Here is a 25,639-nt window from a genome sequence, read left to right on the forward strand (position 1 = left end):
ATGTGGGGAGTTGGACTAGATGACTTCCTAGGTCCCTTCCAACTCTGTTATTCTATGTTCATGTCAACGTGCACAGCCTTCTCTTTCTGTAATTCCACCCAGCTGGAAATTTCATTATTTTGGGATGCTGTAAATCAGCAGTCTGCTGAAGTGGTTGAATAATGGCCTAGATAAGGGGGAAGATTGAAGACTGGACTCCAGAGATGTGGATAAATGGCAACAGGTCTGAATGGGACCTGATCTATTCCATCACTTGTATACTGGGTCCCACCTGGGAGAAGTTGCTTGAGAACGTGTGTTGAACTGATGGAAAAGTTGGGTTCCAGCAGAAGGGAGATATTTGTTTTGGCAGCTGCAACTCCAGGCTAAATGCCAATTTCCAATCTGCGTTGATTGGACTGAAACCCTGTTTTGTCCCTCACAAGATATGAATTGGGGAATGGGCTGTTGTAAGTTTCCAGGAGAAAGTTCCAAATTGTTTTCCATGGACAGTTACTTAATGGTCCTTGGTGCCCCCAGTGATTAATTCTTCTTTGCTCAACCTAGTAGCCTGCAGATGTGTTTGGGCTATATTTCCCAGAATTCCCAGCTACAATGTCTGAATTCTTACCAGATACACTAGATTAAGAAAAGAAGGATCAAAGTCAATGCAGCCAATCAGAAAACTAGATCAGAGTCTCTGTGAGCTTCTCTTGGGAGCCAAAGGAATGGATGGACAAACGAAACTAGAAAATGTAAAAGAGTCAAATAGGTCAGTGCCAAAGTTGAACATCTGTAAATTGGTCATCCTAAGTCAATTCAAACTATAATTTTCAGTCAGTTCAGTTCAAGAGGAAATGTAACTTTCTTCATATTCTCTGCTAAATCATAATGCACAAATGAAGGTGAATATACGTGTCCCATGATAATGTTGCAGGGTCCATTTTTGATTGGTCACTGGGACCACAGGTTTAGTCTTCCAAGCTTTTGGACTCGTGCTGGATCCCATCCTCAGGGAACCATATAAATACCAGACACAGAATAGCCCAGGGGTCCTCAAACCTGGCCACTTTAAGACTTGTGGACTTCAACTTCTGGCTGGAGAATTCTGGGAGTTGAAGTCCACAAGTCTTAAAGTGGCCAAGTTTGAGGAGCCCTGGAATAGCCCAAAGCACACATGCTGCTAGAGAGAAGTTCCCTGAGGATGGGTTCCAGCATGAGTCTGTAAGCTTGGAAGACTAAACCTCTGATCCCGGTGAACAACCCAGATTGGATCCTGAATCATAATGCACCTGGCTTGATTTGGCTTAGCATGTTACACAAACCGCACCAGTTCTGGCTTATTCAACATGAATGGCCAAGCAAATCGTGGCTTAACAGGGTGTGAGAATCCTGATAATAGCAGGCAGTGAAGTTAAGGGACCATTGCTTTGGAGAGTGATGACAAAACGTGAAGCTTTCGTAACTACATGTATTGGAGGAACACTTGAGAGTCCTCCATGTATTCTCAACAGGACTGCTCACATGGTCTAGCTCAGGGGTCAGCTTTCCTTGTGTTGACAACATCACCTACCAAGAGTTGGACTAAGTGCAAAGACCTGAGATCCCACCAGTGTTAGATTATTGAAAAGCACAGACAATACAGACCTAAAGCCTATGAAGAGGCATCTGGAAAGAGTTGGGAAGCAGACAAAGCCATGGGGAACGTTGAGGAATTTGGAAGACGGTTTTAGACCCATTTCAACCATTTGTCTATTAAGTGCAAGGATTTCCACTGAACAATGACAGAATTACCTGCTCCATTTTAGCTTGAGATCCCACAAATTCAACTTTTTTTTCTTTCTCAACCAATTTTATTACATTAAACTAATGAAAACATATGTACATAAAATTGCGTCAAATATATCATACAGTTTTAAAATTAAAGGACAAGAAGCACAGAACTGGGATCTTTGGCACCTGCTGCTCTGCTCAAACCCCCAAGTTGAAGGAGAATAGCAAATGCTGGAGCAACCAAACTAACAACGGCGTTGGTTTAGATCTTCTCTTTTGTATCCTGGATGGGATTCTCAGTTGAAATGTCACCTCTTGCCCTTAATGATCATGATCTTGGTGGTTTGAGACACAATAGTTACATTCTTAATCCATGGAAGTGATGCTCTAGAGACGTATGTCACCCAGAATCATGATTCTTGAGTTTGGTGGCCTTATAAATTGTGAACAATTGAGAAAGAGAAGGGAGGAGGGACATCAGTGACGGGAAGGTCTTGCTTGATCTAATTGTGGATAAAGTCAAGATTTTGAATCACTGAGTTCCTACAGAGTTATCTGCTCCCATTTCCAGGATCATTTGATGATGACACAGTGATATCAAGATGCCTTACTAATCTGACCCTCCCTGGCCTTTCCTTCCTTTTGTTTGTGATTGTCAAATAATCCAAGTGTTCTTCACCTCCAGTGCAGGTAACTTAAATAACTGAATTATTAGGACAACAAAAAAATTAAAGCCTCAGGTATTGATATTCCTCCTACAGAGTTATTTCTAAATAAATAAGAGGCTACTTGGCAGAATACTTCCTTAGGTTGCTGCCTGCTCTTGATGTTAGTTAGGGGAGTAAGTATTTTGAACAGTTGACAAATACATCTTTTTCACAAGGATATATACTTGCAGTGGTTCATAGAACTGCTGGTCAGGCAAAGATTTGGGAACTGCTGGTCAGGATTATAATTTTCCACGAGATGGAAAATGTATCTGGTCATTATGACTTGGAATCACTCTATATTTCAGCTAAATCCTCCATACATTTGGACTGCAGTTCTCTAACTTTCTAGTAATGATTATACTGAATATTCTGGGAACTAATCAGCACATATGAAGAACCTCCAGGTTATGGAAGACTGCTTTAGGTGACATAACTTCTGTTTCACAGTAGTAAGAGCAGAGATGTGAAGGGGGCCAGCCTATTCTCCAAAGCACCTGAAGGCAGGACAAGAAGCAATGGATGGAAACTAATGAAGGAGAGAAGCAACCTAGAACTAAGGAGAAACTTCCTGACAGGTAGAACAATTAATCAGTGGAACGACGTGCTTCCAGAGGTTGTGGGTGCTCCAACACTGGAGGCTTTTAAAAAGAGATTGGACAGCCATTCATCTGAAAGGGTATAGAGTTTCCTGCATAAGCAGGGGGCTGGACTAGAAGACATTCAAGGTCCCTTCCAACTCTGTTATTCTGTTATTAACATCAGATTCTCTTCCAGCACAGACAGTTTTAAGCCCAACTTCATAAATACTGTTTTGTTTTAAATCTGGCTTCTTGGGTTGATATGTTGGATTTCCATTGCCATAATCGTCCTGGAGATTATGAGAGTTGAAATGTCAGCCATTTGGAGGATACCTGATTATGGAAGCCCATTTTAAACAAACATCCCTTCTTCCACTTGAGCTTGGCTGCAATGTAGTTTATAGCTCCCAGTGTGATTTCTTTTTTCTCTGTAACCGACTAACTTGCCTCTCCCGTTTGAATTTCTTTTGCCTTTCCAGCCCTGAAGATGAAAATTAAGGAGGTGAAGAAAGAAAATGGGGACAAGAAAATCATCCCCAGGAAGAAAAAGCCTTTGAAGTTGGGCACTATCAAGAAGAAAGAACTGAAGAAGCTCGTGTTGTATCTCAAGAATGGGGCAGACTGTCCTTGCCCTCTGCTGGACAACCTCAGCCACCAGTTTCTCATTATGGGTCGGAAGGTGAAAACCCAGTATTTGCTGACGGCCATCCATAAGTGGGATAAAAAGAATAAAGAATTCAAAAAGTTCATGAAGAAGATGAAGACTCCAGAATGTTCCACATTCCAGTCTGTCTTCAAATGATCGGCTGGGGCTGGAAGAAAGGGGACATATTTTCATTTTTTTTCCCATTAATAAAATTTTAATTTTTTTTTATATTTTATATATAACAAATACATATAACAGGCCCTGAACTTGCACAGACTGATTGGGTGGTTCACGTACATTTTGGCTTTTTCAACCTTTGTGGATACTGATTCTTCCGCCTTCTTTTCCATTTGTGCCTTTACAGCTTTCTCATCTTCTTGCCTGTTCCTCTCTTCCACTCATCCCCAGTTCAGGGGCACCCACTGGGGGAGGAAGAGGGTGGGCAAAAAAGTAAACATGGCGCCTGTGATCATGTGATCAAAGCCCCACCCTCTTTTTTGACACGTGTGACACACAAAAAAGGATAGGGCTTCGATCATATGGTTGTAGCTGCTATTTTATTGTTTTTCTGCACCCCTTCCAGTGTCTCTGACCCAGTTATATCCTCATTAGGGAATGTTCAAAATATGCAAATATATTTATATACTTTTGGGGGGGGGTTGTACCCAGATCTCTCTACAGCCAACCAGAAAAATCAGCCATCTGCAGCACATCTATTGTAGCTTTTTGGTTTTTATATATAGTATATATCACTTTTCACCTGTTTTTTTCCCTTAAGGGACCATTCCCCAAGTCCTGCTTCATCCTTTGTCCTGGATTAGTTCCATGTAGATGATCCATTTTAGTCAGGGATCATGTGATGCTGTCACAGTGCTACATAGCCAGTTGGATTTGGCTATGTAAATGATGCCACTGTGTGATAGTGACAATGTTACAAATGACAATGTACAGTAAATCTTCACTTATTTTATCAGCATTGTTGCAAGGCATAGCCAAGGTGTCTGACTACATTGTAGAAACAAAAAGAAATGGAAGCAACCCTAGATTGTTTCAACTCGGCTCTGAAGGATGTGTGTGTATGTAGCAAGAAAATTACTAGGACAGTACCGGAGCATTCGTTCAGGTGATGCAAATGGGTTTTATCGCAAGGAAGATGTTTTCTTTAGATGAATGGAGTTTTTGCCTACTGAGCAGAAGTTGCTAACATGAACGTGTAGCCAGAACCTCTTGAAAATGTGTACAGATCTGGATACAGATGATTTAATCCTTATTTTCTTCTTTCTGCAGCCCCAAATAATTAAATAAGGGAAGGGGAGAAAGAAAAAATTGAAAGGAGTGTTCAGTTTCTTCAATAACCCAGTAAACAAAAGTGGAAAAGTCATATAAGGATAGTTCACAGGATTGTATTTCAACAGATAAATTTTATTGCAGGGAATTAAAATTTGGAGGCGCCTTTGCACAGGGATCTCCTCCAGTGTCAGCTGCTTGGCCTATGAACTGTCAAGAATGTTGATATATGATAGCCATGTGGGATTTTTGCCTATGTGAGAGAGGGATCTAGGTGTAAAGTGACAGCTTGAGGTTTTCAGACTTCCTCGTCCTCTTCAATCCATCCTAAATTGGGCCATTTGTTTATATTTGTAGAAATGACCTCTCAAGAACTTTTTTTTTTGTTCTAAGAAACTTTTCTCCAAGTTGATCACAGGTGAATGAATTCCAAAGTTCATCTGATGCAAGAACTAGCAGAACTAGAAACTACCCAAAATTGTGCAGAGTCCTGGCATCTGTGGCTCTTTTTTGTCAGCTATTTATACCATAAAAGAGGGAGTTCAGAAAGAGGATTTTGGATGGAAGATATTGTGTTCTTTAAAAAAAAGAATCCAAGATCATATCAAAGGTTTATTTACCCATAAATAATCCATATTGATTTCCATAATGGCTGGTCAGAACCTTTTGAAGCTCTAAATAAGGGACATCTGTAATAGAATCCTACTGAGAATGGCATTAAAAAGCCTGTTCTTTCAATAGAAGAAGGTAAACACAAAATAACAGGGTTGGAAGGATCATTGAAGGTCTTCTAGTCTAGTCCAACCCACTGGTCAAATAGGAGACCCTATATCATTCCAGACTCTTCTTGAAAACCTCCATTGATGGAGTACCCACAACTTCTGGAGGCAAGCCATTCCACTGATGGTTCTCACTGTCAGGAAATTTCCTCTCCATTCTAGATTGGATCTCTCCTTGCTCAGTTTCCAACTGGTACTTATTGTCCTGCCCTCAGGTCCTTTGGAGAATAAATTAAGTCCCTTTTCTTTGTGACAGCCCCTCAAGTACTAGAACACTGCTATCATGTCACCCTAGTCCTTCTTTTCATTAGACTAGACACAACTAGTTCCCTCAACTATTCATAGTATGATTTAGTCTCCAGACCCCTAATCATCTCTGTTGCTCTTCTCTGTACTCTAATATTACCTAGAAACATTCTGAATAGCACTCTTATGAATAACATTAACCATGGGAGACTTGCAAAGGCTCACCACATTATCAGTCAGCACTAATGCTGGCAATTCCCTTCTCTAGAAATGGGGCAGGAGCAACCCACGGACAGGGGTCTCTGGCAACACTGAGACTAATTTTATGCAGACTCCAGACTTATCTTTCACACAACCTTTTGGCTAGTTTCTGTAATTAATTTGGGTTTGGGGGCTGTGTGAGTTGGAAAAAAAATGGGAGAGGTAGGAAAGAGTAGAGGTGGTCAGAAAAAGAAAAGATGGATGATCCCATCATCTTTCTTCCTGTCTACTGCTTGCCTAACCCTACCTATAGAGTTACATAATATTTGTGGCCCTTGACATAAGCTTACCCAACTTCATTCTGGACTGGATGGGTTGGCATATATAATTGCTTGCATAAATTTTCACTCCTTGCAAGGTGATCCATCTGGCATAAACATCTTCCCAGAAATGGGACACTTGGGACGTATTGTGGAAAACCAAAGAAAACCTCAAAATAGGGATATTTCTCATACCTGGCAATATTTTTTGCTACAAATGCTGATATTTGGCCATAATTCGATAGAACTACAATGAAATTTCATATGGGTCTGTTCCAGCCATTTGCTTAAGATGCAAAATATTGCGCATTGCTATCCTTCGGCTTTGCATGGACTTAGATTATAGACAGGAGCAAGATCCTTAGTCCTTTCCATGAATGACTTTATGTGAATTTTGTATTTGGTAGCTTTCTTTTTGCTTGTTTCCTTGGGATTTCCATCCCTTTGTTTCCATATGCCTCTTCATTAGTGGATAATTTTGTGGGTAAATGTGAGATTATAAATCTCTATAGAGGTGTGAGTGAACTGGGGTTTGTGCCTTCAAGAAGTTCCGCTTTCTTCTGTTTTCACTTTTCTGCTGTTAACTGTTTCTCTCAAGATAGCCACACTGAAGAAGGAGAGAAATATATCTTGAAGGAATCTTGCATTCTTTTTAGACCATTCTGGTATCTTTGCATGAAGTTCTAAAATAACCAACGGTGAGGCTTTCAAACTCCAAATGGCCATTGCAGCAAGTTAATCCTCTGCAGAAGGCCACTGATGGCAAACAACAACACAAGCTTTGTTTTCCAGTCTTATTTTGAAATACTGTCAGGTGCTATCCATCATGGATATTGGGGAAAAGCAGGAAGTTGGCTCATAATTGTAAGCTGAGAAAGAGATGAGTCTGTTCCTCGGCCAACATAACAATTGTTTGAATTATGTTTTGCTGCCAGACCCTTATTTTGCCATTTTTTTTTACTCCTGGCCAATGTCATGTTTCCCAGACAATGATTTTTACTCTTTCCCCAAATGGGCACAATATTCCATGTTATTTCAAAGAAGCCATGGTATATAAAAGTTAGTGCAGATGTTTCTGGCTTCATCAATGCATTTCCAACTTGTAACTTTGCATCTGTGTTGTGCTTTCCCTCTTTATCAAGATTCTAAAACTTGGCTAAAACAATGGCTTTCAGACAGTTGGGGGGGTTGGGAATGTCATGAGATGACCACAAAAAGGTACAGAAAAGATGCATATCTGAAAGAACAAGAAAGTTCCTTGACAATTGAAAAGCAAAAGTCTATTCCCATCCTAAACAATCCTTGTCTTTTGGTGGTGTTGCAATGAAGCTTATTTCCCAACTGATGTTCTATTTTATAAAATTAAGAATGTTTCCTAATTCTTGCTTTATTTTAACAAAGTTTATTACTACTCTTGTCCATAGTAGATTCACACAACTGCTAGACTAGGCTAAAATGGAGTTAGGTAATAGTTGAGCTTGCTTATGGGAATGCACCATTGTTAGTGCCTCATGAAGGTCCCTCAAACCATCTCAAGGTGCCAAATAATGCTTTATTTGGGTATTACATATTAAGGATACACAACCAATGTGATTTGTTTACCAGATAAAGGTTTAGTGGGTTGTGTGGATGATATGGGTTAGAGTTCAATTTGTTTCAAGTCCAGTGGGAATGGCCTGTTTTATTGGACAAATTAACCATCTGGGTGTTGTGACATATGGGTTGGGTTCATATAACATGTGATTTGTGACTTCCAAGTAAAAATGAATGGGATTATGGCTTCTGGGATGCCATACCTGGCCTCCTTCCATTCCCTGTAGTACAAATATTAGGAATTCCAAATCTCCAGCTTACCTAGAAGATGTAATCTCTTGATTCCCAGCACTGACTATCAAATGACGTTGGGGCTTCAGAAGAAGAAAGACATGCACACGTGCAATCTTGTTTCTCCTAGAAAGCCACACAACAACACCAGCATGGCCAGTTCTAATGGATTTATTCCAAATGACTCCTTCTGATTAGTCTCTACTAGGGGTTATGGATCTGATTCAAATCATTGATCCAACTAAGAATGCTGATTAGATCTAACTCCATCATTTCAGTAAATGTTTCATGCAAAAAGTTTATTTTCCCTTCCCCTATTATTTGACCAAGCTGTTCTTCCTAAAACACTGCTTCCTGATGAGAAATGTGGTCTTGTCTAAAATAGTGCTTCCTCACTTGATGGTGTCTAGTTCTCCTGATCCCAGGCCACCCATGGAGGGTCCCAGCAATGATACTCATTTGAAGGAACCACCTTAACTCCAAGATGAATCTGTTTATTTCTCCTGACTTCTGCATGCCCAGATGAAGTTTTGATCCTTTTTGCTGCTAAGTCATCATCACCTCAATATTTTTGACCCATTCTGTGGTGTGATTGTTTGCTTCTGGGGTACACAAAGATGTATGAGATTGAAGGAGGGTTGGCATATTGAAGGCAAATCAGCCAAATTGTCCAAGGTAGTTGCTACGAAAGGGAGTAAGATTTAAAGGGGCACAAAAAGAAGACTAGAATAGAAAGCTATGCTTGACTCTAACTTGGCTTTCAAAGAATAACACTTGTGTCTGCAGAAATTCCAGCGAAAGGAGACATGAACCAACTTAAAAAGAGGGTAGAGTGTTCTTGCAGAGGGTGCTTGACACGGCTTGTGATTTGATTCATTGGTTCACTTCTCTGCAGTGCTAATGAAAACAACTACACTAATTAGATTTCAACAGCATGTTTAGCTGCCAGCAAAGCAATATGGAGTCTGTATCAACTTCCTCTTATACTGACCCTGGAACATAAATCCCCTGCTTTTCATTTTCAAACAAGAATGCATATTTGTATCAAATTAAAATGGCTTATCTGCCATTTCTGCATACAACTTTAGACAGAGCAAGTTATGAGTGTTTGTTTTTGTAGAATGTTTCCTCCATTATGTATTCATTTAACTAAAATTGCTGAATAAACCAGTCCCTGTATGAATTCTTTTTGGCGGGGGCGGGAAGTTGGATGGCTTGTTTGTTTTACTTCAAAGATGACATTTTCTATCTCAGGTTTGTTGTGTTTTGAACAACCAGCATGGCCTTTTAAGAGGGAGTGATTTAATCAGTTGTTTAAAAATAAATCTGAATAGTAACAGAGCCAAATTGTGGCTTGTCAACTCCCTCCCACCTTTTTTTAAAAAAAAATTAGCTTGAAAAAAGAAAAAAAAGTCTGTGGATAGAGGCTGAAGAAACATTGAAATAGGGATTAAGGCTTGTGTAGACTCTTTTTTGTGCTGTTACAAAACCAATTTGATCACATAGTACGATTGTGTGTGTGTGTGTGTTTATACCAGCATTTCTCAACCTTGACAACTTTAAGAAGTGTGGACTTCAGCTCTGAGAATTCCCCAGTCAGCATGAAACCATTCATTTAGCAACTCTTCCAAGTTACAGTGGTGCTGGAAAAAAAAGGATGATTTGCTGGTGATTTGCTCTAAAGCCCCCTATAACATGGCAGTAGGGACTATCCAGAACCTCCTTGCTAACAGTGATTGTGTCCATCTAGTCACCAGCAAATCACCAGCACTTTGAGTTAAGCTTCAGACTTCCAAAAGTTGTTTACAAATACATCTGTGCTACCTGCTTTTCTGGGCTAGTTGGTTTATTGCCTTGGCTCACTGACAAGTTTAAGTCCCTTGAAAGTATTTTATGTTCTGCTTGTACAGCGGTTAAATATATATATATATAATATGTTTGCATTATGTAGAACAGTTGAATAGTAAGCACAAATTGTTAAAAGGCTCGCTTACTACAAATAGGTGTGAGAGACTGTGGCAAAGAAGCATTTTAAAGAAACTAACTAACTCATAAGTCTGGCTGCAAATGTAATCTTATATTTTTCAAGGTTATCTGCTATCCCAGACTAGCATTAAATATGCCTGTCTAAAAATCCATGTGGTTCTTCTTTGGATGGTCAGCTAGATGGAACTTGACAGTATAGGGGGGGGAAGGTATTTTTAAACTGGGGGAAGAATGAAAAGGATTGAAATGTGTTTGAAAGAGCTCATGGGCTGTAGACAGATTGGCTGCAGAAACTATCATGGACTTCAGCTACAGAGCAGACAAACAGCTTGAGAGATAAGGAATGATAAATATAAAAGGGTATGGATTTAATAGAGCATCACACAAAAACAGAGCAAACCAGGTGAGCAAAGTTGTAGCAAAATAAATCTTTCTCCCCCTCTCTCCCTTTCCAACTGATCCTGCCTAAATACATTCTAGGTGAAGGATGAGATACAAAGCAGAAGCATTTTTTAGATGCTTAAACTGATTTTAAATGGGAGAGTGTCTTAAATTCAAAGCAATCTTCCTTTTGGGCAAGTGTGATCATCATGACCTTTGTAGCCACGTTTGGATATTTGAAGTACTTGTATATTTCCTTAAGATCACATAAATAGTCATACATATGTATAACTACACACATTCCGATGAAGCTTTTCTGTCTACCTTTTGTTTATTTTTTTTTAGTTCCCATATTTTAACCTTGTACTTTAATACTGATCTTGTGTTTTGTGCATTAAATAAAAAGATGATGACAACGACAACAATGATGATGTAAAGATAAAAGTTTCCCTGTGGGTTTTACTCTGCTAGTTGTAGCTGACTTTAGGGGGCAATGCTAATTTCTGTTTCTAGGCCATTGAACCAGCACTGTCTGAAGACATTTCCATGGTCATGTGGCTGACAGATACGGAGCGCTGTTATCTTTCCATCAAAGTGGTACCTATTTATCTACTCGCATTTACATGCTTTCAAACTGCTAGGCTGGAAGGATCTGAGGCAAGTGGTAGGAACTCACTCTTTTCATGCGGTAGTAGGACTTGAACTGCTAAAGCACAGACCTTCTCCAGTGTCTTTTAAGCCGCTTTTAAGCCACCACACCTCTACATGCACTGGAACTGTACTGAATAATAATCAATGGAATGAACTCCATGCCAGTAGGAGTGAAGAGACGATTATAGTTGGATAAAGAGCACCCAATGCCCATTGCCCAGTCTGTAACATCTTTGACCTTGAAACATTCATTGTAGACTAAACATCTGCGCTGATCTTGCTCCCTTTCCACATTAACGCTCTCGGAGGAATGCATGTTTTCAAAGTGTGGTGGTACTTCTCGAAATACTCCAGAGCCATTGTAGCTTGGCAGAGCACTCCTTGCCCATAATTACTCTAGCCCTGAGTGTTGGAAAGTTTACACTAGTTCTCCCCTCTCCATTTCCTCCACCAGCCTTCTCGTTTTCTTGAAATGTTTATTTAATAATGCCAAAAAGAGCTATTAAAGCTTCCTGGGGTTAAATGTTTGCTAAACACCCTGTCAGTACTACTCCATTTGACAATGCCTGGGTGACAACAGGAGAGACTAAACTTAGTGTCTCTGAGGACACTTCAGCTTTCCTCAGAGCCTCTGGAGGTGGCCCCAGTTGCTCCCTAGTTGTATGGCAGGTTTGGGGCCAGAGTGATGGATGTCAAAGGGGTTCATCCAGTCAGACCCAGTGTTGGTTAAAAGAGCAAGGTCACTAAGATGCTCTTTGTGGGCACAACTGGCTGTAATTAAATCATTTGATGGGGCCCCAGGGAAGACTGAATGGATTACACCTTGAGGGATAACTTCATACTTTGATCTATTGTCAACATCTCTTAGCATCCATTCTGGGAGATGTTGCTCTAATATAATGTCATAGCCCTGAGATATCTCAACACATCAACACAATCTTAATATTGAGAAGGAAGCAAGTTAGGGGAAATGGCTTTATCTAGTTTCATATCAGATTGTCCAGAGGATGCATTTGAACAAAGATGGATAGGCCTAAGAGGCCACTGCTACCTTTCTACTTCCTGAGCTGAAAAATCCAGAAACAGCCTACTAAAGACACTGGATACCGTATACTGTCAATTTCAAGAAAGGTTCAGTTGGGGAAAATATTTCAGAGGCAGTTGTGCTATAGATTATAGCAAGTATCTACTTTCCTCCCTGGATCAACAGGCCATAATAATAAACAATTGGTCCATTAAAAAGGGTCATTGAGAAACTTGAAATCTAGTCCTGTCAAGATCATTGTCATTCTCACCATTGCTTTGCAGGCCCTCATTTCTGTTTCTTGTGTACACTTTCAGATTATGAAAGGGCTTTCGAGACAAAGTTCATTGCTTCGATTATGACTTCAGAAATAATTCAATTCAAAATAAAACCCACAAGAAAGGTGTGCCTTCAAGAGTGCAAGATTATCAACTCAGCTCAATAATAGGATCCCCCCCTTTTTTAAACTGGATGAAAAATGGTTTAAGATAAAAGCTTTTAAAGAACACGGTGCTAAAAGAAAATGTATTAATAGCAAAAAGAAAAGAAAAAAGGGAGGGAGGGAAGGAGAGAGAGAACGAAGGAAGGAAGGATAAAATTGAAATCTCAGTGACCTCTTTTTGAAGAAGGCTGTCCCTTTGTCAGAATTTGAAGCAATGAGATACTGAATAGTTGTGTTTTTGTGTGCAGAATTTTTATAAATCAAAAATCAAGTAAAAAATGTAAAAATTATAGAAATTACAAATTACAAAACTAAACGGGAAAAATAAGTCTCATGCAAAAAAGAAAAGAAACAGTAGAAACAGTCATGTTTTAAACATCTAATATTCCAGTTAAATATCTGTGAAGCAACCTCAAGAGTGTTTCTGGAAATAATACCCCCAACCCCCCTCAGCTCTACTAAGCAATAGCCAGAATCACAATGGATGACTCTTCAATGATCTTCACAACTTCTTCAACCGTTTTGTCCAAAATGACTAATTGAAAAGACCACATTTACCAATTTGCAGACAGAACAATGGGCCAAAGCATAGAAAGGTTACAATTTGTATTGTGTAATTTTAGCAGAGTACAAAGCCTCCCTTGAATTATTTCCATAGTCAATCCTTGATGATTTGCTGAAATGTTTTGAACAGAAATTCTGTCCCAGAGCATTCTAGTGAGATACATCCGTGACTCCCTTTGCTGCCAATTTTCTTATTGGCTGAATTTCAATCCCTTTCAGTTGATAGCAAAAGTCATTCTCATTCTAATTAGATATGTAGATGCTTTAAGAGTTTATTGACATGTGGTCCAAAATATTGGGGGAAGTGAATGCCTGACAGGAGAGGAGTGCCCTCTTTTTTTAAAAAACCAGAAACAAAAGTCTGCTCTACTTCATTCTGGAGATTCAAGCTTCTTTATCTTCCCACAAGGGTTGACACATTGCATTAATTAAGGTTTTCTTAAGTCTTATTCAATTCAATTAATGATTGAATGAACCACATTTGATTAAGCTTGCACAAGGCATCAAGCCATAACCCATATAGTTTCCAAACCACAGAGGCTGGCTTCCTAAAACATACTAAAATGTAACAAATTACACTTAAGATGAATTAGGCTACCATCTCTGGGCTGCAAAAATTTGAAATTCATTTTAATTCAGCCAAACTTTTAACTGATTAATGAAGTGAAATAAATCAAATGAGCAAAATTTGTTCTTGAATGCTCTTTGGAATGTGGCCTCCAGTGTCCCACACCAGCATTAAGTGACCCTAACTTATAAAGATTCTGCTCTCTTTTCCTATTCAACATGAATGCAACCATATTATTTAGCAGAATCCTTTTTTTTACATGGACTAGTAGGCAAATTATTCTTAATTCCAAAAGAAAATTGGTGTCCTAATGGAATGGTCCAGGAAAATCGAGCCAAAATCAACCAGGAGGACTAGGATGCCCATGGATGATTTTCCTAGAATATCAGAATATTGAATTTAGTAGCTGGAATAATAGTGGACAGCTGCTGCGCAATTCCTTGACATAGGAAATGTCATTTGGATCACCGTGGGAATTACAGGTAGTTTTATTCTAGATTATGACCACAAGTGAGATAGGAACTTCCATCATTAAATGATGGGATTGTTAGGATTGACTGCACCCAATTTTATGACCATTTTTTTGCCATGGTTGTTAAGGGAACACCATGATTATTAAGTGAATGCAATTTCTCTTGTTGATTTTGCTTATTGGAGGTCTTGTTGAAGTTGTATTGATTTTGCTTATTGGAAGCACCAGAGGGCAGGACAAGAAACAATGGATGGAAACTAATGAAGGAGAGAAACAATATGGAATTAAGGAGAAACATCCTAACAGTGAGAACAATTAAGCAGTGGAATAGCTTGCCTTTCAGAGGTTGTAAGTGCTCCATCATTGGTGGTTTTTGAGAAAAGACTGGACAGCCATTTGTCTGAAATGGTTTAGGATCTACGGACTAGAAGACTTCCAACGTCCCTTCCAGATTCGATTCTATTCTATTCTATTCTATTCTATTCTATTCTATTCTATTCTATTCTATTCTATTCTATTCTATTCTATTCTATTCTATTCTATTCTATTCTATTCCCATTCCCATATTCTATTCTATTCTATTCTATTCTATTCTATTCTATTCTATTCTATTCTATTCTATTCTATTCTATTCTATTCTATTCTATTCTATTCTATTCTATTCTATTCTATTCCCATATTCTATTCTATTCTATTCTATTCTATTCTATTCTATTCTATTCTATTCTATTCTATTCTATTCTATTCTATTCTATTCTATTCTATTCTATTCTATTCTATTCTATTCTGTTCTATTCTGTTCCCATTCCCATATTCTATTCTATTCTATTCTATTCTATTCTATTCTATTCTATTCTATTCTATTCTATTCTATTCTATTCTATTCTATTCTATTCCCATTCCCATATTCTATTCTATTCTATTCTATTCTATTCTATTCTATTCTATTCTATTCTATTCTATTCTATTCTATTCTATTCTATTCTATTCTATTCTATTCTATTCCCATTCCCATATTCTATTCTATTCTATTCTTATTCTTATTCTTATTCTTATTCTATTCTTTCCATTTCTTATTCTATTCTATTCTATTCTATTCTATTCTATTCTATTCTATTCTATTCTATTCTATTCTATTCTATTCTATTCTATTCTATTCTATTCTTATTCTTATTCTTATTCTTATTCTTATTCTATTCTTTCCATTTCTTATTCTATTCTATTCTATTCTATTCTATTCTATTCTATTCTATTCTATTCTATTCTATTCCATTCCATTCCATTCCATTCCATTCCATTCTATTCGTCATCTGGAAAGGTCACAAAGGGTGATCAGGCAACCCAGGATGCTGCAACCATTTACAAAAATACATGCTGGTTGCCATATACCCTGTTCGTAATCATGTGACTGCAGGGATGCTATGATGGTCGCAAATCTGATGGTCATAAATCACTTTTCCAGTGCCATCGTAATTTTGAACAGTTCTAAACAAATGGTTGTAAGTTGAGGACTACCTGCAGAGTAAGGTTGTACAGAAAGAAACTTTTTATTCCATTTTTTTTCTCCATCTCAGCTTTTGACTTGTGAAGAGATTAAACTCCTGGAGAAGAAGGATCCCCTAAAGGCTGAAGGGAAATGAAACAACACAGAGGAACAAAATAGTCTAGAGTCATTAAACAAAAAAACAAAAACCCTCTGGCTTCCTTTTCAAACAAACCAGCCTGAATCCCAAACTTAACAATCTTTAGTTTTTTGGGGGCAAAAGAAACAACAGAAGGCAAAAGAGACAAGACTGGCCTTAGAAGGAGGGTGAAATATGGCTTAGCAAAGGTCAAGGTATCAAACTGACATCTTTTTTCCATTAGTGTCCTACCTCTCCACAGTGACAAAGCAATGTTAGCTTTCAGAGGTCTATATTAACATGTGCAAAAGAAACAAAACTTGAGTGCTACCACCCAGCAAGTTGTGTGCAAGAGCCAGACAACAACGGCCCCAGGCAAGTGAGCCATGCAAGAGAGGCCTCTTGTCCTAAATTACTTGGCTTCAGACCTCCACCGCCCCCCCCCCCCAAATACTTCCCAAAGTTGTAGATTTCTTTTGGGACAAGAGCAGAGATCTCCAAGGGCCAGCAACATGTTGTTCTACCACATACCTCCAACATCTAGTAATAAAATAAAATAAATTTAAAAATAAAAATAATTAAAATTCTTGGAGGAGGAATCACAGCAGCCTTGGGATTTCTGTTTTGTTCAATGTACAAGGAAAAAATATCCTAAATTCCCAAGTCCTGGAATTTGAAAAATGGTTACTTCCATTTTTAACTTGGAGTAAAGCGGGCTCCAAAACATAACAAATCAATTAAAGATTAGATTGCAACACTAAGATGTACTTAATGTAAAACAAAAGCAAAAGGAATAGCTGCACTCAAGATTTTTCCTGGCCAGAACTTTATTTTTCTTTTCAACCCAATTCAACATTCTTGCCCAAGACTGTAGTCCTTTGGAATGCACTTGTACTAAGAAAAAGATAGAGAGATTTACTACTAAGACATTATCTCCCTTAAATAATTATCAAAAGAGCTTATTCTTGGAAGAGCAAAAATTAGATTTTCCCAGCAATTAATTAAACTCTAAAACCATTAGGCTGGTTTCCACTAACTTAGATAATTTACTGGTTCTGATAACATATTTTACATATAGTACTAGGACATGAATGGGCAAATCTATCTACTTGGAGCAAGACCATTGACTTATTTTTCCCAAGCTTAACTTTGTTCCATGTTCATATCTATGTCATTTGCCGACTTTTAATACTGCTTGCAGATAAAATATCATGAAAATTCATACACATTTCCCACATGCATTTCTCCAAACAGGGATTTTTCTATGTATTTGCCTTAACATTTGTTTATTTATTTATTAAATTTATATGTTGTCCAACTCACTATCAAGCAAATGGGCGGGTTACAATGCCATAAATACTTATTTTTTGCGAGTGTTTTTTCCCCAAGCACAGCATATTTAATGCAACTCGCAGAATCCCTCAGCCAGAATGCTAGGGAATTCGGGGAGTTGAAGTTCATATATGTTCAGAATTCCAAGTTTGAAGAAATACTGGATTATATGAATTACCAAACTGGGACCAATTTCATAAACTCACAGAAGTATGTTTTAAGTCAGAACAGCAATTTTTTTTCAACAAAGAGTTTCTGCCCTAGGCATAAAGTTCAATAAAGTGATTTTTGGGAGCCAAGATAATTGGATTTTCAATCACAGATTTTCTTGAAGCCACTTTACCTATTTTGTAATATTATTAAGTGGAAATGGAAATAAGGTCTACACTCTGTGCTCTTGATGTTGCAAAAATAAATCTGGAGAGATAAGTTATTTTGGTTTTTGAACAGGCGAAGCTACTATTCCTATATTAGTTCCTTCTAACCCAAGCTATTTCCTCCTGTCCCAGAATCCTCAGTTCCTTCCATCAATCAAACCAGAGTCATCATCAATCACCAGCATACTGTCAGCACATGATGAAATTGCAAATGAATTGCATTTGGTCAAAGCTGTAAAACAGGAAATTGAAAGAAAGAAAATTACAAAAGGGGGAAAAAAACACTTTATTTCATTATGGAGTAAACATGCCTGTCACTGCAGCTTGTTTTAACTTTTTGAAGTTTTTTGATTGGAAAAATATTTTTTATACATTGACATTCCCCCCCCCCCAGCCTTTTCTCTCTTTCACGCTCTCTCTCTCTCTCTCTTCCCCTCTCTCCTTCCCCCTGTTCTGGAAGGATTCTTGCAGGCTGAAGCAATATCCGTTCCTGGAGAAAGGCCTAGACTAGAACTGGGAGTGAATTTAAATGTTGTCTGAAAATGCTTAGTCATAACCTGTAAATGTAGGAAATTCTTGTTTGGGCTACAGCGAGGATGGAGAACAAGGATTGTATTTGGACGTTTGAAGAGTTGAGACCATACTGGACATTGTGTTGCATGAAGGCTGCCATGGGATACTTTCCTGTTCACAGATTATGCTGTGATGGCCACAGTTAACACAAGCCATCCATTTATCAGAGGATGAACTAGCCCCCAGAATGGTTTCTACTAGTCATGTGGGATCTCTGTGGCATCCAAAGACCGTTCTGTAGTCCACACACTAAAGTTACTTTGCTTTGCAATACACCTTTCTACTTATTCATTCTTTTTCTACGTTCCTACAAGAACATTTTCAAAAAAAAGTCAGGTGGGGCAAGGGAACCCGTGGACACCAAGGAAACTATTTAGGGAATGTTATTGCCCATAGAACTATGTTATCTATCCCTGCAGAAGGTTGGAGTACTAATGGTAGTCTTGTTGGTTTGTCCATCTTCCCAGGCTTCCTAGTTACTGTGAATCAAATACAAGAATGATAAACAAGAAGTTTGAACCGGTGATGGCAATAATGCAGGTTAGTTTGTGTAATAGTATAACAGAGTTGGCAGGGACTTTGGAGGTCTTCTAGTCCAACTCCTCCTGGAGCAGGAATCCCTATACCATTCCAGACAAATGGCTGTCCAATCTCTCCTTGAGCACCAATAACCTCTGGAGGCAAGCTGTTCCACTGTGTAATTGTTCTCATGTCAGATTCCATGCATGCTATGTGCCATTTCTGACAATGCTTGCACAGCTGCTCTTCCTTACACTGAGACCTAAGCAGGGGATTCTCTTAGTAGAGATGGGTCAGTTCTTTTTCTGTTCTTTGGCTGTCCATAGTAGTGTGTTAAACCTGCCAACTAAGACCAGCTTCATTATTTTTTTATTTTTTTTTATTTTAATTCCATTTATATCCCGCCCTTCTCCGAAGACTCAGGGCGGCTTACAAGCTTAGCAGTAGCCTTCATTCTATGTATATGCCTGCTTATTAGGGCTTTCACACACACCCCAAGCGGCATTATTACAAAGTCAGCTTAATTGCCCCCAACAATCTGGGTCCTCATTTTACCTACCTCAGAAGGATGGAAGGCTGAGTCAACCTTGAGCCTGGTGGGACTCGAACCTGCACTAATTGCAGGCAGCTGGTGTTACTTAAGGAGGCATTAGCCCACTGCTCCACCAAGCCTCATTACTTGATAGGAGAGTCAGTTTTCCATTCATGCTAACCATTAGTCCTGCAGATCAGGGTAATAATGAAAAAATCATTGCAAAAAATGATTATTATTTCCCTGACTGCTTCTTTCACAGATATAAATAAATTGTACTGAACATTTGAAGCAGAACGACCTTAAAAAATACTCTACCTGTAATGACTGAAGTGTGGGAGCTCAATGGTTAAGATGATGGGCTTGTCAGCTAGAAAGCCAGCAACCTAGGTTCGAGACCCAAGTGCCACGCAACAGGGCAAGTTCCCATCCTCACCCCAGTTCCTGCCAACCAGCAGTTCGAAAGCAGGCAAATGCAAGTAGATAAATAGGTATCACTTCAGTGGGAAGGTAGCAGCGCTCCATGACATCATGCTGGCCAAATATCTTCAGACAGTGCTGACTCAGTGGCCTTGAAACGGAGATGAACACCACCCTCTATAGTCAGCAATGACTAGTGGAGTAAAATCCACAGGGACTCCTCCTATAACGATTAGCTCCCAGACTGACAAAAAAGACCGAACTGCAAGTTTCTAGGTCATCAGTGAAGATACCTGCTACTTCTTCAGTAATGTGATTATGAAGAAGAGAGGGAAAAAAATCTTCACTCTAATGTCCCATGGAATAAATGCATTGCTTTAAATGGAAAATTTAAGAGGAGATCCATGTTAGTCCATGGTAGTCAAAAATCAGATGTCTGGTAGCACCTTTGCAGAATAACCAAGATTACTAAAAAGCATAAGCATTTTTTTATTATTATTTAAAAGGCATTTGATGAAGTGAGTTGTCGCTCCTGAAAGCCTTTGAGTACAATTGGTTGGTCTGCAAACAGCGTCTGAATATTCTTAACCAGTCTTTAACAAGTCTCTTTAATGGCTCTGAGAATCCAGCTTGGAAAAGAATGACGTGACCTTGCCCATCTTTTTTTTCCCCTTCCCTCTTTTTGAATATTATAAAGACCCAACATGTGTTGTTTCTTGCTTCTTTCCCTCCAAGAAGAAAAATAACCTGACCGTACAAAGTTGTCTGGGCCTGTGAGCAATTCTTCTGGGTCATCTGACCTTGTGGCACCGAGTGCTCCAATTTTTCTTTTCCTTGGAGGAGAAACAAAGAAAAGTAAAGACCTCCCTGCCAACACCACCATGAGTAACCACATCTGTGCTGGGATGTGTTAAAATCCCCAAAGAAAAGAAGAAATACCTCCCTGGTCCTGGCATCCTCTTGTTACACCACCATGGTCAACTCTGAGTAGAATTCAACCACACTCTAATTTCCATTCATTCCTCCTTAATTTACCCACAACATCTTCTTAAACAGAGAGAATGAAAAAGGAACAACACAAATTCAGATCCCTAATGACACACAGTCTGCTAGGAGCTTTTTAACAGTCGGAAGATAAGCCTAGACAGATCTGAGTAACCAGGACAGGCGTGCTTACACTTTCTCACCTGCTGTTTCCTCTCACAATGCTTTTGAGGAGGATTGACCTTACCCTCCAGGAAGGCCTGGTCAGTCTGCTGTAGGAGTGTCTCTCTGTTGGGAAATTTAAGCTCTCATTTCCTGTTTTGCAGTTGCTGTTCAACTCTTTGGGTTAGCAATGAAACTGATTTTGAATGTATGAGTGTGTTCTCCCTGATCATTTCCAAATGTCTTCTTTTAAGGGCATCAGTGTCATTGCAACACAAGCTGCTGTCTCACAAGTAAGCCTTCACTTTCTGTTGAACTGTTCCTTTTCACTTAAGAATAATTAAAAGATACTATTAATGGGGTTGAATTCAGAATAAAACCACACATTCCACCATTCTCATGGGTCTTTCTTATTTTTAATACATGTCATTAGGGTCACTGGGTTTGGGAGTAGCATGAGGGAGGATGCAAAGTTTTAGAAGACTTCTTGGAAGCTCATGTTCTGCCTGTGTAATATTCAGAGAGAAGGAAAATTAACAATAGAGTTGGTAGTGGTTATAGAGTTGGAACATGGTGGTATCAGTCACATGCAATTTCACACATACACACACACACACACACACACACACACACACACACACACACCAATAATAAAGTATCAAAATGAAATGTCAAAATCCCCATCAGGCTTGTGAATTTCTCCTACATCTGCTCAGTTGCTGGAACATCCAGAAAAAAGAATACAGTAGTGTGGATGGTTCAATCCATGAATGAATTCAAGTATTCTGTTCTGTATTTCCCCACTTCTTTCAGAGATGGCTGGTTTATCTTGCCTTCTTCTTGAACAGTGTTTCTCAGTTTTGGCAATTTTAAGATGTGTGGTCTTCAGCTTCCAGAATTCCCCAGAAGTCCACACATCTAAAATTGCCAAAATTGGGAAATGGTGCTCTGGGGATATTTTGCACTGGAATAAGACTAAAGATGAGCTAAATTGGAGGTGTTGGAGGGAAGAATCTCATCTACAGATGGCTATTTAATTATTGGTGATTTACCAGAAATGACGGGGTCAAAATTCTTGGCTCCTCTTTTAAGGAGAGGGGTTAAAGTGCATGGTGCTGGAGTTCTTGAATGTTGACCTTTAAAAACTCAGTGGGGTACAAAACATGCTTAGATAATTTCACTTCCTTTCTGTATGGTGTCTTGGTGTGATGCAAAAGGCCTGTAGCAAATTAAACAGGGCCTTTTCAAGCAACTTAGAACATAGAACACAGAACATAGAATACAGAACATCAGAGTTGGAAGGAACTTGGAGGTCTTCTAGTCCAACCCACTGCTCAAGCAGAAGACTCTATACCATTACAAACAAATGACTGTCCAGTCTCTTCTTAAATGCCTCCAGTAATGGAGCACCCACAACCTTTGAAGGCAAATTGTTCCACTGATTGATTGTTCTCACTTTCAGAAAGTTTCTCATTATCTAAGTTGCTTTTCTCCTTGGTTAGTTTACATCCACTGTTTTTTGTCTTGCCTTCTGGTGCTTTGGAAAATAGGACAACCCCATTCTTCTTTGTGGCAACCCCTCAAATATTGGAACACTGCTATCATGTCACCCCAGTCCTTCTTTTTACTAAACTAGACATACCCAATTCCTGCAACCATTCTTCATATGCTTAATTTATGAAATCTGCTGGAATTATGCACAATAGAAGGATAAAAAAGAAAGATGGGAAAAGAAAGTATGAAAGAGGAAAGGAGAGGAAACAATTGCAATTGCATTCTTAAAATAATATTGTGACAATACCTCCAATGCTATCAAAGAAAAACATCTGTCTATCCCAGACCTTTGAGAAGGACTCTATAGGTGAATAAAAATGCCATGTCCGGTCTAAACACCTGGTTGACTCTGACCAACCATAAATTTTCAATAAAAATAATATATAATTAACAAATTTACGCTTGCATGCTGCCTGACTCTCAATGACACTGGGTGACTCATAAAACTCAAAAGAAAGAAATTACAGTAAAATCCAATATAAAAGATAGTGATAGAAGATGGCAAGTATAATAATATATATTAACAACATATACATAATATGTTAATAGGAGGGACGTGGTGGCTCAGTGGGTTAGGACGCTGAGCTTGTCGGTCAGAAGGTCGGCAGTTTGGTGGGTCGAATCCCGAGTGCTGCGTAACAGAGTGAGCGCCTGTTACTCATCCCAGCTTCTGCCAACCTAGCAGTTTGAAAGCACGTAAAAATGCAAGTAGAAAAATAGGGACCACTACGGTGGGAAGGTAACAGCGTTCCGTGCGCCTTTGGCATCTAGTCATGCCGGCCACATGACCACGGAGACGTCCTCGGACAAGCGCTGGCTCTTCGGCTTTGAAACGGAGATGAGCGCCGGCCCCTAGAGTCGGAAACGACTAGCACGCATGTGCGGGAGAACCTTTACCTTTACCTTTAATATGTTAATATATATTATGTTATATACAGTATATAAAACAATCTATTATATAACACATATACATTATATCATATATTATATACTATATATGTACCAATATAATATATATAGAAGAATAACAACAGCAAAAGGTTTTAATGTATGTCAAGCATGGGAAAATCAGGGAAGTCCAGGCAATTCACATGAACGTAAAGGTTTATTGCATGCTAATACCCCATACATGAAACTGAACTACTAATGGTCAAAGCAAATTGGCAGTAGATAAGAGTCAATGGAATTCAAGGTGGACTGCATGTAGATAGCTTGGGCTATGAATGATTGACTGTAGCATGGCCTGCCTTTTACTTCTTGAGACAATTATACAATAAGTCCCTGTTTATTACTTTTTTTTACAAGCAGAAGACTTTTCATCAACTCTTGTACACATTTTTGTTATTACAGCATTGACTCATCCAGTGTTTTGGCTACTCTTTTGGAAAAAGTTCCATTTCCAGACAGGTCAGTCTTTGTTTCTCTCTATACTTCTGATGCATGGATGAAGGAGCTTGTCTGTCAGGTGGTCATTCCATCAGAGCTCTGGGCTCCATCGAGTTTTTGTTTTTCTTACCTGAACATGTCATCTGGGAAAACTAGGTGGAATGAGTTACTCTAATGGCACCTGCAGGAGAAATTAAAGAGTTATACAGATGTTTTTTCAGAGTTTCCATTGTACATCATGATAGTCATAAATCAAGGCACCTATAAGACCAACCCAATTTTATGATATTTTTGCACCATTCGCTAAGGGAATATATTGTTTGTAAAACAAATGCTTAATTGTTAAGCAAACACCACAGTCATTAAACCATTGTTTGCAATGGTGGGGTTTTTTGCCAGAAATAAATGCCATTTTCTGGCAAAAAAATGCAATCATGTGGCTGCAAGATGCTGCAACAGCTGTAAATGTGAGCCAATTATCAAGCACCCAAAATACTATCACATCCCATGCAATCATCAGTGCTTCATATCTGAGTCACAAGTACCTTTTGGAAGGGTCCACTGTAACTTTGAGTGGTCACTAAGCACAAGGTCATAAGTTGAGGATTGCCCATAATATAGTCCAGACTGAACTATTCTTCATTCATGGCTACCTTGTATGAAGGGCTGCTTGGTAGGCGGGTTCCAACTTATATCTAGTATTTAAGATCTTAGAAGACAGTTGTTCGTCTTGCTCCTGAAAATATACCTGTCATTCTTTAAAAAAATCAGAGGCTCCTGATGTAACAAAGGGAATAGGAATGAAGAATGAGGGTTGCAGGAATTGGAGGTGGCTAGTCTAGTGAAAAGAAGGACCAGGGCTGGCATGATAGCAGTGTTCCAATATCTGAAGGGTTGCCACAGAGAAGAGGGGCTCAACCTATTCTCCAAAGCACCTGAAGGAAGGAAAAGAAGCAATAGATCAGGGGTCAGCAACCTGAAACAGTGAAAGAACCACTCGGAACCGGTTCCCTCACAAAAGGAAAAACTGGGAGCCGCAAAAAATGTGTGTGCATGTGCGTACATGCACGCGTGCGCAGAACAGGGTTTGACTGAAGAGTGGAGCCAAGGCGAGATATGCACCTACCCTGCATATTTGAATTGATTGGTTGAACTTTTTTAGTCCCACTTTTTTTTTTTTGGACTGCACATGGCAGAGGACTGGGAGCATGCGGCTCTGGAGCCGCGGGTTGCAGACCTGTGCAATAGATGGAAACTAATCAAGGAGAGAAGCAACCTGGAACTAAGGAGAAATTTCCTGATAGTGAGAACTATCAACCCATGGAACAGCTTGCCTCCAGAAGTTGTGGGTGCTCCATCACTGGAGGCTTTTAAGAAAAGACTAGACAGCCACTTGTCTGGAATGGTATAGGGCAGGGGTCTGCAACCTTGACAACTAAGATTTGTGGACTTCAGCTCCCAGAATTCCTCAGCCAGCTATGTCAAGGTTGCAGTCCCTTGGTATAGGATCTCCTGCTCGAGCAGGGGTTTGGACTAGAAGACCTCCAAGGTCCCTTCCAACTCTGTTTTTCTGACATCCAATGTAGCACCTCAGTCACATTCTGTTTACCATTTTTATCTGAAGCCTAATAAGTCTGTGTAAATCAGATTTATTAGAAAGATGGAAGATTCTTTAAAGGGCATGCCCTTCTGATTTTAACTTGATATTTTTCATCACCATGATATTTTGAAATATTCCCGTCCCCTT

General features: G+C 39.1%; 1 protein-coding gene across 1 annotated transcript in view; it reads left to right on the forward strand.

Moving 5' to 3' along the window:
- SFRP1 (secreted frizzled related protein 1) overlaps window positions 1-4,864 on the forward strand; it is a gene marked incomplete at its 5' end in the record, with an annotated part of 44,056 nt that extends 39,192 nt beyond the window's left edge. Inside the window, one exon of the mRNA XM_081334201.1 lies at window positions 3,520-4,864. Within this exon, the coding sequence (XP_081190327.1) occupies window positions 3,520-3,842 (323 nt within the window). The 3' untranslated portion in view covers window positions 3,843-4,864. The remainder of the gene's footprint in view (window positions 1-3,519) is intronic.
- Window positions 4,865-25,639: the final 20,775 nt, after the last annotated feature.

The sequence above is a fragment of the Vipera berus genome, assembly GCF_964194415.1.
Source record: "Vipera berus genome assembly, chromosome: 8".
Taxonomy (NCBI): Eukaryota; Metazoa; Chordata; class Lepidosauria; order Squamata; family Viperidae; genus Vipera; species Vipera berus.